Source organism: Camarhynchus parvulus, chromosome 4 (assembly GCF_901933205.1).
Source record: "Camarhynchus parvulus chromosome 4, STF_HiC, whole genome shotgun sequence".
NCBI lineage: Eukaryota > Metazoa > Chordata > Aves > Passeriformes > Thraupidae > Camarhynchus > Camarhynchus parvulus.
Genome location: NC_044574.1, coordinates 27,081,812 through 27,098,264, shown reverse-complemented (window position 1 = coordinate 27,098,264; position 16,453 = coordinate 27,081,812). Strand labels below are relative to the sequence as shown.

The window sequence follows — 16,453 nt, the reverse complement described above, 5'->3', positions numbered from 1 at the left end:
TATGTATCACACAAGATCACTCTGGTACTGTATGTCTGGCCAGTATCTTCTCTGTGATGACAAATGTTTGTTTAGGAGTAACATAGGCGAATTAGTTTGTTTGTAATCTAGGAATAAATAATGAATGAGACTGAATGCAGTCTTCCACCCTGCTTAACTCCTCACTTTTGTAGCTCCAGGTCTACTTGTGCTCCACAGGCATTACATTTGAAGGCAATATTGGAAAAGGTAGAGGCTCTAGAAGCAACTCAAGGCTATGCCTTATGTGACCAGTGGGAACAGTCTGCTGATGCCTTTGTGCATTCTCAGAGCATTTGTGATTTGAACATGGGGGAAAGGGGCATAGAAGGTGAAGCAAAAGCAATATTCACAAAGTCATTGCTCACTGCATCATACAGTTTTTATAGCATAGGTGGGGATAGTAGGAGGGGAAGACATCTTGCCCATCTCAGCTCTCTCTAGCAATTCACAGATCCATTCTCCTATATGTAAGACAGTTGAAATTTGTTGGATTGCTTTAAGACTAGAAATTGAAATTATAATCCCACCTTGAAGAAAAATCAGTACAGTTGTGGTTTCAAAATCATCAGTGACAAAATAATGGCCTGAAATAAGTGTCAGGAGAAAAAGAGAACATGTTCTGGACCAACAATTTGTTCTTAGTCCCAACAATAACTGGGATCATTGCACAATAATCCCAGCCATGATTTTTGTCTGCAATTGCAGGCAACTAATGTTGTTTTCCAATTTCTTCCAATTCCCTGTTCCCATGATAGATGCTCATGGGCCTTTTAAAAGATTTCATAATCAAAGCTTAAGATAGTGGTTGAAATACAACTTTCTGAGTTTTAAAAAGAAGGGGGGAAAAATACCAAACATGACCTCACGTTAGATTATACTTTGGTAGCATGCACATGAAATTTAAGATCTACATTATATTTAAGATTAAAAATGTGTTTCAAGTTCTTTCAACTCTCCTGAAAACTAGTAGGCAATATGGAGATACCCCCCTTTTTCAGTATAAGCAATCAAATATGAAATAGGTATTGGGTTTTTATTGAATGCTTGTTCAGTTTTTGTCTGACACAAAGTCTTTGTCCATTGGTAGTTTTGGGAACTGTTAGGTCTGAACTCTGAACTGCAGCTCTGTTCTTCATCAATACTTCACCAAAATACTTTTATACTTCACCAAAATACTTTTAAGGGCCACAAACATGATGATGAACCATGCTTGCTCTCAGCAGACAAATCCCAGAAGTGAGAGTATGTCACTATAGCTGAAGACTAAATTGTAATTATCAAGAATGCTCAATATTTTTTCCCTCATATGCTTAGAAAACCTTACCTTTTTAATCTATGAGGACTATAACTCCTTTTTCTACTGGTGGACCCAAATTCATGAAGAGTAGCTGACATGGAAATATAAGTATACAGATACTCCTGTGCACGTTCCTTATATAATGCACAAATATATTTTGTTTGACAGCACCTTAGTGCAAAAGCGTTGTGAAAATGACAGCCCTTCCCTGGGGTCAGATCTTTACAGATAGGACAAAGCACAGTTTTAGGCTTTGCTAGTAAGGTAGTTTCCCAGAATTTATTGAATTTTGATGTCTTCATTAACACAAAAATTGTGCAAAAAACCCTTAGGAAACCATAATGGGAATATGCAGAAATTAAACTGAAACAGATAAATATGTGAGAGGTTTTCCTATCTTGTGGGAAAGTATTTAAGCTAAATAACTTTAGCTTAATGCAATAAACATTATGAGGACCTTTATAAATATTTAGAGACTAGTAATGCAGAAATACAGAACCACTAAATCTATGACGTGCTTTTACTATGGCAAAGGCCTCTGGCTGACAATGGAGAGCAAATAACATGAGAAAATCTCTCTGACAGCTAGACAGAGGAGCCATTTGCCTCATCTTAGTTTCTATCACAGCTATCTCTGTGCTGACATCGAGAAGAGCAGTGTTTATGGAACCGTAGGAAGGAATTGCCGATCCCCAGCCCTGCAGAGGCAGCAGGGATCATGCCACAGGCCCATGCTGGCCTCCCAGCCAGCCCTGATGCCCCAGGTGTCAGGAAGCTCTCTCTAAAAGGCTTTTGTTTACAGGGTTATTGAAGAGAAAGAGGAATAGTAACTGGGACAGTTTCCCACTTAAGTGAAAAATATGCTTTTTTTCTCCAAACAAGATGGCAAGTCTCTGACACTGAGGGATCATCAGGGAGAGGATACCCAGGTGCATCAATGGCAGGGTACAGAGTGCATAGAACAGCAGTGGCAAGCACCTGGAAATACTGCTGGCATTATGAAATTCAAGTGCAGGTGCAGATCAGCCTATTTCTAGTTGCCTGCTTAGATATGGGTTTTGCAGCCTGTCTTTCAGCAAATGTTCACTGGAAACTGTAATCCAGAAGTTTAAGCTTTGCTTTTTATATGGCTCATTCCCTTCTTTATCAATATTGAGTAAGGTTTAATGTAGGCAGGACCTTCTAGCCATAGCTGAATACCATGATTGCAGTAGCTTGAAGATTGTTTCTGACATGAGACAGTTCTTTATAAAAAGTGGAAAAGACACATGCATTTAAAAACATCAGATACTTATGAAGCTTTTTTCCATATGCAACATTCACACAATAGTTAATCCTTGCAGGAACTCAGAATTACCAAGGAAAAATAATTTCTGTGCAGTGCTCTGTTCCAGAATTCATTTCCCTACATAGCAGAAAAAGAAAAAAAGAGGAATTTTGTACATAGGACCAGGATTCACAGAAGCCAGTTTCTGAGCAAGGGTGCTACAATGTCATCAGGTTCAAAGAGCACCAGGGTAGTAGTCACCTTCACTGCCAAAGATATTGGTGTCTCTGATCTCTTAAGCACCAGTATGGTTGGACTGCATGGGAGACTATGTATTTGCTGCATTTTAGCTTATATCTGTAACATGGGATATAGTGGGAGTTCAGGTGCCTTGCTTCTTTTTCGTATTTGACTCCATTTCTTGGTGCACTGTTGGCAAAAGTGAGATCAGAAGAGTTGGTGGTAACCCTGTCTGAAGAACTGATCTGTCACTTCACTCCCTTGTGATGGAGTTTCAGAAAACTTTAGAGTTTTGGTGTTTGCCCTGAAATCCATGTGGTTGATGTGTGGGTTATGTTTGGGCTACTGTCACTGCTAATGCACACAGTGTGAATGGTTCCTCTGGGGCAGGAATTGTCAATACCTTCTTGTGAATAAACCTCTCCAGTTAAACCCCATGCCTCCTTTCTTCCCAGGCACAGCAGGAACCTCTCACCAGGGTGTCACAAGCAAGGTTATCAGCACCAGGTTATCCAGGATGCTCCTCGTTGATCAGCTTTGGTTTCTCCATCATCCTTTCCATTGGATTAGTTTATGGGTGCCAGAGCATTCAGGGAGTTTGTGTAACAGAGGTGTGGTACACACTGGTGATACTTTGGACCCCAGCTTGTTTGCACCCCCAAAAATTACACAAGGATGAGGCTTCTTGCGGTGAGACCATAGCTGAACCATACTTGTCTATCCTGATCAGGATTTAGCTGTGGAACAGCAATGACAGCCCATTATGCAGTATTTTCTTCTGCAATCTTAAGTGCTTTGTATACATTATGCTTACTTGCATTCTGACAATATGTCCGCTGCTTCTGCACTAAAGCAAAACAGTCCAAAATATGAGGGGTGCTGGAAGGGAGGTTGAGAAAACCCTCCTGGAACTGGGCAGGAGAGGGGTCCTGCTCTGGTTATTTGCGCCTGGGTCACAACCACTGTGACTCTTCAGATTCACTTTTTTCCCCTGTTTCATGCTCAGGCAGAGACTGTGAAGTGACACAGAAGGCGGGGCATTTTTAAGAACACATGCATAATAAATCATAGGATCATAGAATGATCCTATCCCTTGTGTTGGAAGGAACCATAAAGATCATCTAGTTACAGTCCCCCTGCCGTTGGCAAACATATACATGTATTTTTTATCTGTGGAATTGTTTTATTTAGATCACTAGAGGAGAGGTGAAAAAATTCATGCAGTTGTCCTTGCTTATGTTTTGGCTTTACATTTTTTTCTATGTCAGCCTGGGTAATTGAAATCCTTGAGGTCAATCTTACTTTTAATTCCTCCTTTGCTGTGCAAGTCAGGGATGCTCAAGGAGAACTCTCTTTCCAAATCACGGTTTTAATTTGAATTTCAAATGACGTGGATATGTTTCTGTTGGCCTTGAGTTTAACTGAAGGCTGTTTTTACAAATGGTAGGACCAAGTTAAGGCTGCCACAGGGTTTTGGATCTCCTTGCTCCAGCTCTTGGGATGTGCTGCTCCTGAAGCCTGGAGTGCAGAGTGTCCCTCAAGTGTGGAACAGGGTGCAGGGCAAACATTGCCCTGTGGCTGCCAGTGTTGATACCAGCCAGAATTGCAGCCCTGGGTGAAATTTCAGCAGCCACCACTGCTCTCATACCTCCCAGTGGTTAGCTCATACTAGAATATCAGACAGTAGATATCTGCTTCATAAAAGAGGCTGTGCAAACAGAAGAAACTATTTTCTCAGTTTCCTGTGCACCTAGTGACACTACTTTAATGTCACGAACAGTACAACACACATAATTCATGTCTGTTTATCTCTCTGGGGTTTGGCCTTCAAATTGTTTCAGTATCACACGGCTGCACGGATGTACTCACTGTCCAGCACGACTGGGAAGGAACATAAATCTGTGGTTCACCTTGGCCTGCAGACAGTGCTGAGTTCACTTTCTGACTGGCTATGTTAATCAGGTATCCCACTCTTCCAGCTGCAAATCAGGCATTGTGATTAATACTCACAATGAGAGAGCTAATTACTGCTGGCATGTAGCTGTTTTATGTTTCTCTCTTTTCTGGGAGCCAAATCCAACCATATGGAAAAATGTAGCTTAAACACCATAAATATGATTCCACTTAGACAGTCATCTCTTCTGTTTTCTGTTATCACAGCAGTGTCAGCACAAGCAAAACAATGAAAGTGAAGAGATGCTGTTGCAAATTTTATTACAAGTTTGAGGTCTTGGGACTTTTTTTTCCTTCTTCAAGGACACTGTGTTAATCTGAAGAAAGAGGTCTTGATTTGTGTTCATTTATGCCTGCCACAATTATTTAAGAAATAGCTTCAGTGATCATACTTGAAGAGCTCTGCTTCTTCTTTAACTATTTCTGGCAGCGCTAGAAAGATATGCTTTGTGCTTTGTATCATGACAACTTGTCTTCTCCAATAAGCCACATCTTAAACTGTGTCAGTCCTCTCTACATTCAAAGTAGCTGTCTTCTGTTCATTGCTGTTGGAATGAAGCTGTTGACTGTGTGTCTGCAGTGCAGCCAGCAGCAGTAAGTGAGGATTTCCACAGAAAGGGAAGGCTGTAGCAGTGAACTGCAGGTGGGCACCAGGCAGTGATTGAATCCAAATAGCTGGGAATCTTTGGGCACAGCCACTTCTGATCTTCATGTTGATCTTCATAGAGCTTTCCAAATAAAAAAAACATCTGCATTTGAGAACCCATTCACAAGGCTGGTGCTCTAGTATCAGCCACTGAAACTTTACTGACATGGGAAAAATACAGGCAAATTAAATAAAATGAACAGGAGTAGGAATATTTCTTATCATATTTTGAATCTTTGCAAGATTGTTGTAAAGCAGAGACTGTCTTCTGAGAACAGCAAACAGTTCTCCCCAAAGCCACTTCTTTGTGTTGGGTTTTTAGACTATTTCTGAACTATTCTGTTAAGCATTCATAGGCTGGATTAGCAAATGTGACTTTACTAAAAGAGACAGATGTCAAGGATGGGTTTCCAAAACACTGTGATGAAGATGTTTAGGTGAGTAGCAGAGGAAAAGGCCTTTGTTCTTCTGCTTCCCATGAAATCTAAAAGAGAGCATCCTGCCATAGTTTAGGGTTCTGGGAGGAGTGAAAAAATCTAGAAAGGAACAGAAAAATACCTGCTGCAATGGAGGCAGGAGAGCTCTTCGTTTCTTTACATGACTACTGTTGCAGTCTTGCCTTGTAATGGATACCTCAAATAGCTATTCATTGGTCTTTTGAGGTAGTTGACCAATCTTCTCTTCCATAAGAGTACTTTCTTCTGAGATGCCTCATTTTGCTTGTGAAAAGTTTCAGAAATAACCTCTGTTACAGCCATTCCTATCCAAGCCTTAAAGCACATACATAACTCTTACAGAGCGGCATCAATATGACAGAGTTTGGTTTGGGTATTTTTTCCCTCTTTAAGATAAAAGTTGTCAGAAGCAGCATGAAGTAAATGATGGTAAACCATAATCTAGTGCCAAAAAAAAGGTTCTATTTAATTGTCTCATCAAAAGTCAGTACCATGATAGATATTAAACTGCTACTCTGAAGCTGATATAGAGAGCTCGATGACATATCCTCATATCATCTTTCTGTCTCAGGAAGTGCTTCCATAATCACCTCTCTTCCAAGTCTTCTGCTCAGTGTGCTATTTCTTTTCGTGACACTTAACCCACTAGCGTTGTGTACTGTATGTATTATGCATTGCTTTTTGAGCATGCCATATATTACGAAGGGCTTTCTATCCCAAAGGGTTTCTGCAGCTATTTCTGTGAGTTTGTCCTACAGGGCTCTTTCATGAAAGTCATCAGTTAGCCTTCACCATGAAGAAAGGGATAATAGTAACTGAAAGTAGGCCAAGCTCATTAGATTATGATTAAAAGGGAGATTTATGTTTTTAATGCACTGAATGTGGTTCCAGTGGGTGGGCATTGGGAAGAAGTGGTGCTGGTGAAGTCACAGGTGCTGTGTCCTTGGTCACTCTGTCTTTTCAGTTATTTTATAGCTTTAATTGAATACTGACTCATGAAGACTACAGTGACCTTTAATTTTATTCAAGTGACTTTCTTTCATGAGTCTTAAAAAATAAATGCCATGCATGGTCCTGCCTTTTCTGTCTAGGATGAATCTAGTGCAGATAGTTGGAAGCATAACTAAGAGTGTTTCAAAGCAGGTTTATAATTTGCCCCTTACAATGCTGTGTCTTCAGCTCTTTTGGGAACATATGTTGCTCCACTAGAAACAGAGAGGTTTCCCCCAGAAGTAGTTAAGAACCTGCCTTGAGGTCCCCAAGCTGGTGAAGTCCCAGGCTGGCCCAAGGACCTTGGCCTGAGGTCCCAGCCCCTTGGTGGGAGCTCTGCAGTCCCTCCTTGACCCTGGTGAGGCTGCAGGGTCAGTGGGACCCCCTACCCCCACTTGCACCTCTTCCTCTGCCAAGGCAATGACCTGCCTATTTTAGTGTCTCAGCTGAGCTGGAAAAGCTGAGTTGGCAACTTCACCTCTGTGGCTGAATTTGAAAACAGTTCATCAGACTCAGTTCAAGCAGTAAATGGTCTGTACAGGCACCACGTGGGGCATGGATTCCTGCAGCCCCCAGGTGTCCTGCTCCCACCTGCAGCCCTCCCTTTGTGGTTTGCTCTGGTCTCCACAGACACAGTGCCGTGCTCCACATGTGACCCTGTTGGTGACGGGGAGGGTTTTTCAGTAGGCAGGACTAGGTAAAGGTGCCTTTTATTTCACTAGCAGATCCAGAGAAGGGTCAGGCCTCACCCTGCTCTCCTTCGTCAATCAGAGGCAAGTAGGAAATTACAGATTGTAGCCTCTGGCTTAATTAACCACGTGCTATTCTTGTCCTCTTGCATCCACAGTAACTATTTATACATGTAAGACTACACACAAGGCTAAGGCTCTATTTTTCCTTGACCAGCAGTACTCTTCCCATGTGAGGTAGTAACTCACCTCCTTTGAAGCACACTCTGGCATTTTTCCCTCTTGTTCCATCCATATTCCACTGGTCACCATGATCATCACAGGTTGCACTCCAAGTGGTTCCTTGGAACCAGAGAATGTCCACAAGTACGCAGCACTTAAACACAACTTGCTATCATGTCTCTCTTTCCCTCCGTTCTCCTCAGATGTAAAGGAGCATCCCACTATGGCCTTACCAAGGAACGGAAGAGGCGTTCCCAGGACTGCTCTCCAGACCGTGGCTCCAGCTTGGCAGTGGCTGCCCTGGGCCCTGAGCTCTCAGCAGCTGCGGCCATTGCCTTAATGACAGACGAGCCAGGGCTGGTGAACCCGGCCTTCAGCCCCACCTCAGAGGACAGCCAGCTGGGCAGCAGCCCCGGGGACCTGCACCGCAGCAACCGCAACCGGAGTAAGAGCCAAAAATGGTGCCTTCAGAGCCTGCTAGCCCCTTGCAACATCCATTTTTCGGTTAAATACATGTCACTGGAGGATTAAAAAAATAAAGAAAAATAAAAAGGGGTGGGGGAAGTGAAAGCTTTCATTTTTCATGGTTTATCAAATTGCACACTTGGTGACCCAGTTGATTTGAGGTGAAAAAAAATGGCTTGGCCAGGGGCAGCATCAAGCTGAAAATGGACTAGCTGTATACATGTAAACTGCAAATCTTTAGAAAGATTATTTAGGTAGGTCAGCTCAGTTGGAAGTTTAAATGTTATGTGTAATGGGCTGGGGAGATGATGTAGCTGAGTATCTCCACTAAATCTTGGTGGCCCAAGTAATGCCCACAGACATGGGCACCTACCCAAAATCCTATCGCGAACTGTGTTTCCCATTTGCCAAGTATTTTTAGGAAAACAAACCCTTAGGAGCCTGGGGAACATCTGCCAGCTTCTTGGGAAGGTGCAGTTTGGAGGAGCTGGTCCTGCTGAAATAACAACAGTCAGGGACAAGCTGCATCAGAAGATTTTGCCTTGATCTTTCACCTTGTGACACTTCACCTGTCTCTGGTGAGTGTCATGTTTGAAAAACAAGGCCTGGCCAAAGCCAGAGTGAGAAGTGTTAATGGTGAGTTCAAAGCATGTATTTGAGGATTCTGAAGCTAAAATGGAAAAAGCCCACCTTGTGTGCTGCCAGTTGCATATTGGTAAAATGGATGAAGGGATGAAGAAAAGACTAGGAAATGAGAAGCATTATCCTTTTGTTGTGCCAGGGTTTGGAGAGGTGAGGAAGAGTGCAAGAACAGAGCACCAGAATTTCAATAAATTCTGTCAGTTTTATTGAGTGTAGAGGCCACAGTCTGGTTTGAGGGAATGTTGTATTATTAGATTACAATATTTGGCTAGCATGCAGAGCTGGAACAGACAGAACAGCCACAGCCATGAAGACATCTTTAGCGGGATGGAAAAGAGTGATATGTTTTGAAAGTATTATGACTTTTCTTTTGTATTGCTGTACCTGAGTCAGAATATGTGAGGTTTTGATCCCTCCCGCCTGATAATATTTGAATTTTTTGACATGAAACAGTTGGCAATCATTGGTGGCTTTAGAAGAATTGCAGGGTTTTGAGACAGAAGTAGTAGTGGGGATTTTGTCAAGAAGAGTTTTTAATGACTTCCAGCTTTTTTGGTCAAACATGTATAGCTGTGGAAGTGCAGTGCTTCTTCCTTTTATATGTATTTTCCACAGAATTTCTGCTAATTCTGTCTTGATGGAGGATTATTCTTTCCAAAGCTACCACACATGGGAGATTTCTCCATGTGATTAACAAAACAGACAGGAAGGAGGCAATTCGAGGGTGTGGGACTGAGGTAGGGTGATTGTACCCAGATTCAGGTGGGTGCAGCCTTGAAGTACCAGCAGACTCAGGGGCAAAGGTGAAGTACAGGCAGCCCTGATGTTGATGTTGCATCCCATCATATGCCAGGGGCTGCAGAAACGCTGTGGTTCTAGAGCAGAACTGCTGGACTGTACTGATTTGGTTTTTTCCTGCTGTTGCAGCTCGACACTTTGAACGTTCTACTATAAGAAGCAGATCTTTTAAAAAAATAAACAAAGCGTTCAGTGTTCTTCGAAGGACAAAAAGTGGAAGTGCTGTTTCCAACCAGACTGACCGGGAAAGGGAGACTGTTGGAAACGCTGCTGCTGGAGAGGAAGGTAATGTTTTGTTCATCTTGTGCTACCACTCAAAGGGTGTAGGGAGCCCTGTCCACGTGGGAGCTGGATATGCACAACTGACGTGCCTTTCATGTCGTGGGCTGTGCGTGATTAAAGCAAACAAACCAGAAAACACAATCTTTCCTCAGTTTCTACTTTCAAAAGATGTTACTGACTGGCAGGCAAGAATATTGCTGGGGTGTGTGGGACCTCACGTAGGGCTGTTCTGGTAACAGCCTGCATGCTATAGCCAGCCCAGGATCTAGCCCATGAGATGTGGGATCTGGGCATCTGGGATCTATTACTGGAGCTGTCATTGATTTGCTCTGTAATTTTGTTCAAGTCTCTCCATTGGCGTGTGCCTGTCCCTCTAAAGCCAATGGATCACCATAATCATACTTTAGAAGAACTTAATGAGTTTTGGCTAATGTTTATGAAACACTGGAAATTCCCAGTGGGAGGATGGTAAGGAAGTGCGAAGTACTGTAATTATTTTGCATTTCTGTGGGCTCCTTTATTACCTCAGCCAGGCAGGTGATGAGGTAAGAATGCTCTGCTCTTAAACAGCAGGGAGAGGCAAGTTTGTCTGATGTATGTCAGGGATGAGGGGTCTGGCAGGTAGTAACACTTAACATTTGGCATTCTCAAAGCAATAAGCAAATGTTACTAATCAGTTTGGACCATAATTATGAAACCAACAATGGCATTCATGCATCAAGAGGAAGTGATGATAGAGTGGGAATCAATGTCTTAATCAAGGTCTCCACTCACCTTATTATTCCTTTGCTTGATGCCTCAGCACCTCATGTCTCTTCCCAGATCAAATGTTCAGAATGCAGGCTTTAAGAATACAAAATATTAAACTTCTTTTTGCTCTGTATTAAAATTCTCATTGAAACACACAAAATAAGCACAAAAGGCTGCCAAATACTACTTTCATGCATCATTGTGATGCCATTATGCATAGTGGTGAATTGGAGGACCGTGTTCAATATTCTTCTGCTTTATTTGCTCATTCTTTCAGGAGAGTTTCACTATGTTACTGTGGTACTTACTCTCCTACTTCACATACTTGCTGATAGAGCCAAAATGAAATCTAGTAATTCAAAATTGTGAACCTTCTCCATTAAAGGGATGGGAATATACTCCTTGACCTGGGAAACACCATGAATAATTTTACTATATTTTAAAATAAATTTAAATAATTTTAATTATTAAAAATAATATCCTTTTTTTCCCAAGTAAAATTTTACAAGTTGTTTATATCTCTGAGCAGGTAGATAGATTTCTCATTCCATAACAACTTTCAATCCACTGTGAGCAAAAGCTTGCCTTTTTTTAGAAGGAGTGAAATTCTCCATGCCTCAAGTTCATATTTTTCAAAAGACATCCCTTCAGGATGATATACAGACCACTTTCTACCTAGACATATAGGTGACATTAGTAATAGTTCCACTGAAATCTTGGCTTCATGTCCAGGGCGTGCAAATAATCTGGATGTCAACAGCACCTATCCAGTAGCCCAGTGCAGTCCAGACGTTTGCAGAAGCTAGCAGAAAAGTGTGAAGATGTCACTGGCCTTTACACTCCCAGCAAATGAAAAGCATTGCTGTCTCTGTAAGGGATGTGTAATGGCAATCACTCCAGGGCCCCACTGACAGTGTCAGGATTGTCAGTCTCTCCTTGGCTCTGCTTGTGGTTTCATTCCTCTGCACCCAGCACGCCTGTAAACTTCCAAATGTATTCTGCTGCACTGGAAAAACCAGGTAGGCATATAATTACTTAATAAGCAGTTACTCTTAAGTATGAGATCACAGAAGCTGGGTACCTAAATTACTTTATTAATTACATTTGCAAAGAATGCCTTTTGATTACACAGTTCTGGAAATTGATCTTTAAAAAATGCAAGCAAGTAACTTGAAGAAATACAAATACAACTTGAACAAAGATTGCAATTCAGTCCTTTGCAACAGGTGCTTTGTGTAATGGCATCTCAAAGGCTTTCTCTGTTTCTTCTTGGAGGCGGAAATGAATGTACTTCTTTCTGTAGCAGTTATCATCATCCTGCCAGCTGGGGGCTGGTTTTCTTCTCCAGTTCTGTATGTTTTCTTCTTTTATTTATTTTTTTAAACCTCAGCTGCTCTGAGCAGTCTGCAGCTAGACTTCTGATCAGAGCTGTTGGTCTGTCTTTAAGGATAGCTGCTGTATGCTCTGCCCTGTGCTCACTGAAAGTCACACATATTGAAGAAAAGGGAGCTATGCATATCTGTGTCACCATTGCCACTGTCTCACCATTGGCACGCCACTCTCCTGGGAATGGAGGTGCTCCTGTGGGGGTGGATGAGGTGGTTCCTCGTTTCAGAGGTCCCCCCATCCCGTGGGAAAGGTGCTGCTGCCTTTCCCAGAGTTTCACAGGTTTGTGTCTGGGACCATCTGAGAAAAGACCTGAGCCATGACTCATTGCCCAGGAGATCAGGCAGCACTTCACCACCTCTCTGGTGACCACTTTCCTCACCAGGTTTAGTCAGTCCATGAGCTGAATAAAGTTGAGACTATACCAGCCTCACAGAGTGAATAAGGTCCTTCTTGCTGAAAACCTCTTCTTGATAAAGGAGAGGTAAGATCATCCGGCGAAGTTCAATGTATCATTCATCTGACTCCAGTTTTCAGAATACCCCCATCTTAATTCACATGCCTCTGTTTAATCTGTTTTGCCTGTATTTTGGTCAAAGGAGCTCTGAGAATGAGCGCCATAACAAGTATCCATGTATTAACCTTCAGCAGCCCTTCATTAAGGGTGTGTGGGTGCATTTAACCTGAAGCTGCTATGTTTGTTGAGCCAGTGCTCAGTTGACTCTGAGGGTACAAGACAAAATTATAGTTTCTGATGAGGGAGAAAAAACATTCAAATTCTTCTTAAGTTGAAGCTGAATCTAGAACTGGTTTTGGAAAAACTGGCACCCAGGGAAATTGCATAATATGGTGTATAAGATCAAATATGTTTCTGTTATAATTACAGCAGAGAAATAGTTACAGTCGAATGCTATCTTATACCTGGAGCTGGTAGCCACCCTGAACTGCAGAGATTACTTCATTATTTATGTTTATATCCTGTGGTTTCATTTGTTTAAACAATGTTATATGTGCTCATTTTGGATTTAAATTATTCAGGCGTTCTTTGTTTCTCTGTTTTTGTGGCATTTTGAGTAGAGAGTTGTTAAATGTCTAAACCAAAGAAAATATTAGAGGTGAATGAAAAGTACAGACACTAATGAGAAAATATTTAGGGGGAAGGAGCTGTTAAGATTTTCTTATTTTTAATACTTTGTTATTTGTAAAATCCTATGCAAAGAAATGTTTGTCTGTAGGCAGCACCCAAGCTTGTGATATTTATCTGAGAGCAATTTCATTAACAGCATTTACAGCTACAAATAGCTTTCCAGGTCTGAAGTAGAAGTTTAGAAAGTTTAAAAGGAAGAGTTTCATTCTGAGATGTGAGGGATGGTGACAGGGACATGCTTAAGGCACTGATGCATTTAAGATGTAATGTCTTCTGACTAGATCTACTAGTGTAAATGACCTTGACAATCTACTTAAATGATAAAATATCTCCAAACAAAGTGTGCTTCAGCTTTGCTACGCTTATTTGTATCACTGTGCTCTTAGTTTGGCTTTACACCTTAAACTGAGTTCCAAGGACTATAGATATATATGTACTCTTTACTCAAACTGATCTACAAATACAAGTTGTGAACCAGCTAATGTTTTAGGAGCAAAGAATTTGCAGGTACAATTTAAAAAACTTCCTTACAGTTTGAGAGTAAAAGAGTTGTGGTTTTGACTTCCAAAAACGTTCATTGATTTCATTTTGCAGTCAAGCCATTGTAAAAGGAATTTAATTTAGGGTTGCTTGAGGATGGCAAATGTTTTTCAAAGTCAACCTCAGTCTCATAGTGGATGCAGTTCTACCATCTGGCATTGCTTTGCAGCAGTCAAGACCAAGGCAGTCCCAGCAGGCACTGGCAGAACCACAGAACACAGAACAGGCTTCCCTCTTGCACTGTTCAGTGTGAACCCTGTTATATTGTAGATAGATAGATAGATAGATAGATACATACATACATACATACTAGAAATACTTCAGTGTTTGGAAAAGTACATGAAGAAAAAGAAGGTACATGAAACACAGATGGTATCAACTATTTCATGGCATTAAGGCTCTCTGTCTGCAGAAAAAAAAGTGGTTTATCCAGCCCCAGGACAAGACAGCACAGCCCAACTTCTGTCTCAGGAAGGCTGCACCCCACAGAAATCCCACACTGTTCCTATTTTTCTCAGATCTGATTCAGTTGCCATTCTGATTTCCCAAAGCAGCTGTTACAGAACTGGTTCAAAGTACTCTGCTCTGGAATGATGAGCCAGGCAATTTCCCGAAGAAAGATTGTCTCTGTAGCACTTCCTCTACTGCTGACTGATGAATTTGCCTGCTGTATATGAGAGTCACAACTCTTTAGATACACAGTCAACCCAGAAACAGTTTCATTTTAGTTCTTTTGGGGCTCCTTTGGTGAGAGGAATGTCCAGAAGCAAGAAGAGAGATTAGAACTGGCATCACCTTCTACCTGCCCCTCCATTGGAGAAACATCACTGGGGAATTAATGGAAGGCATTAAATCAAAATGATGGCAAACCTTTGGGAGAATGGCATGATAAATGAAAATCTGTTGGGAAAGAAAATTTGCAGAATAAAGTTCCCCACCAGCACAAGGGCATGTGATACTTACAGACACTTTAATTTCCCAAGACTAGGTTACACAAGCTTAATTTAAATTCTGGTGTCCAGATGCTGGGAAGGATGAATGTGTGCTGCTGCAGATGGTCCTATTTGTGGGGGTGAGCTGGCACATTAGTCAGGCTGCCTGATCCAAATGAAGACTTGCAACCACAGATACAAGTTTTGTTTACAGTGACCTTTGATTAATCTGGACTCAAGAGTCACAGCAAACATTGCACATTGTCACACTGTCCCTGGGAATGAAGGCAGAAGCTACCCTTGTGGCAGCACTGTTGGAAGGAGCAAGATGTGCACAGAAGTCAGCAGAAACCTGAGCACGGAAGGAGTGCTACCATTAAATATTATAAATTGTGGGGAAAAATAGTAAGCATAGTTAAAATTTTGTAGTACTCTGTCATGGCCACTAAGTAACAAATGCTCAGTGTCCCACATTGTGCCAGATAAATGGAGTTCACTGTGCAAAGTTGGTCTCTCCTGTGTTGTTTACCATAAAGTAATGTGTGAAAGTATTGATAACATTGGACACTAATATTAAAAGAATACTGCTTGAGAAAAAGCCCACACAATCTTTCTGAATGCAGGTGACATTTTATTATATTAACAGATTCAGAATGCTCCATACAACCCCCCGTGACAAAACCACAACATTCTGTGGGAAAACCTGGAAGAATCACCAAAAACAAGACAGAAAGTTTCCTTCTTTCTAGATTCAGCAGCTCTTCGATATTTAAGGACTGGAAATATAAAATGGTAAAGAAAGGTATGCAATACTCCTGGGTTTTCCTGCTCTGGAAAACCTGACCAAAGAAAATGGAGAATTTTAAATAAGAGTGTAAGGGCTGGAAATGGAGTCTGTGAAAATTGATACTCCAGCCTCACAACAGAATGTATATATGTCTAAGAGGTACAAGCCCTCAACTCAGTTGGAGTTGCTTCAATTGGGCTCCTGAGGCCCCAGTCATTGTAAGCAACCGTGTGCTAAACCAAGGTCCACCTTTTCTGGATATGGTCTATACATTGATAATTCAATTTGAAGACATTGCTTTCTAGACATGGCATCATCATGAAATATGCATGGTAAGTTTTCATCAAACTGCACACAATGTATGCAGGTTTTTTGGCGAAAAAGCAATTATGAATTTTCTTATTTTAAAGAAGTGTATTTGTGTACTTTATATATTTAGATTGCCACACTTACTGTTAATTTATCAAAATAGGCATTAGGTAAATAGGTTAGTTTATTAAAATTGGCCTTTTACTTATGACAGTCTAGGTTGTTGAGAATCCAAATCTCCATGTAGATGTCTGGAATGAAAAGAAGAGGCAAGTCTTCAAGTACGAGAGCAGAAGTTAATGGATCATAGAGGAATTATTAGCTCATCTGAAGAGAAAATGTTTCTGTTTATTATGTATATTTGATAACACAAATCAAATGAAGACAGGAAGTGAGGCAGTACCACTTGCTAATATGAAAAGGTGGCATTAGAGACTTGCAGATTGGCAAAAGAAAAATGTCTTGGAAAGATTTGGGTTGTTGTAGACTGCACATTTCAGAAGGAAATTAGACATTAAAAATTCCTCAAAAAAAATCTGCATAAAGTCATATTGAAAGTCCGCCAAGTACCAGTGCAAGACTTAACAAACCAGATAAAGGCATTGTTCAAAATGCAAAGAAACCTATTAATGTTT

General features: G+C 41.3%; 1 protein-coding gene across 1 annotated transcript in view; it reads left to right on the top strand.

The window, feature by feature from the left end:
* Nucleotides 1–16,453, top strand: part of LNX1 (ligand of numb-protein X 1) — an 81,068-nt gene that overhangs the window by 39,574 nt on the left and 25,041 nt on the right. Inside the window, exons 4-5 of the mRNA XM_030946848.1 lie at nucleotides 7,984–8,225; nucleotides 9,815–9,970. Coding sequence (XP_030802708.1) covers nucleotides 7,984–8,225; nucleotides 9,815–9,970 — 398 coding nt within the window. The remainder of the gene's footprint in view (nucleotides 1–7,983; nucleotides 8,226–9,814; nucleotides 9,971–16,453) is intronic.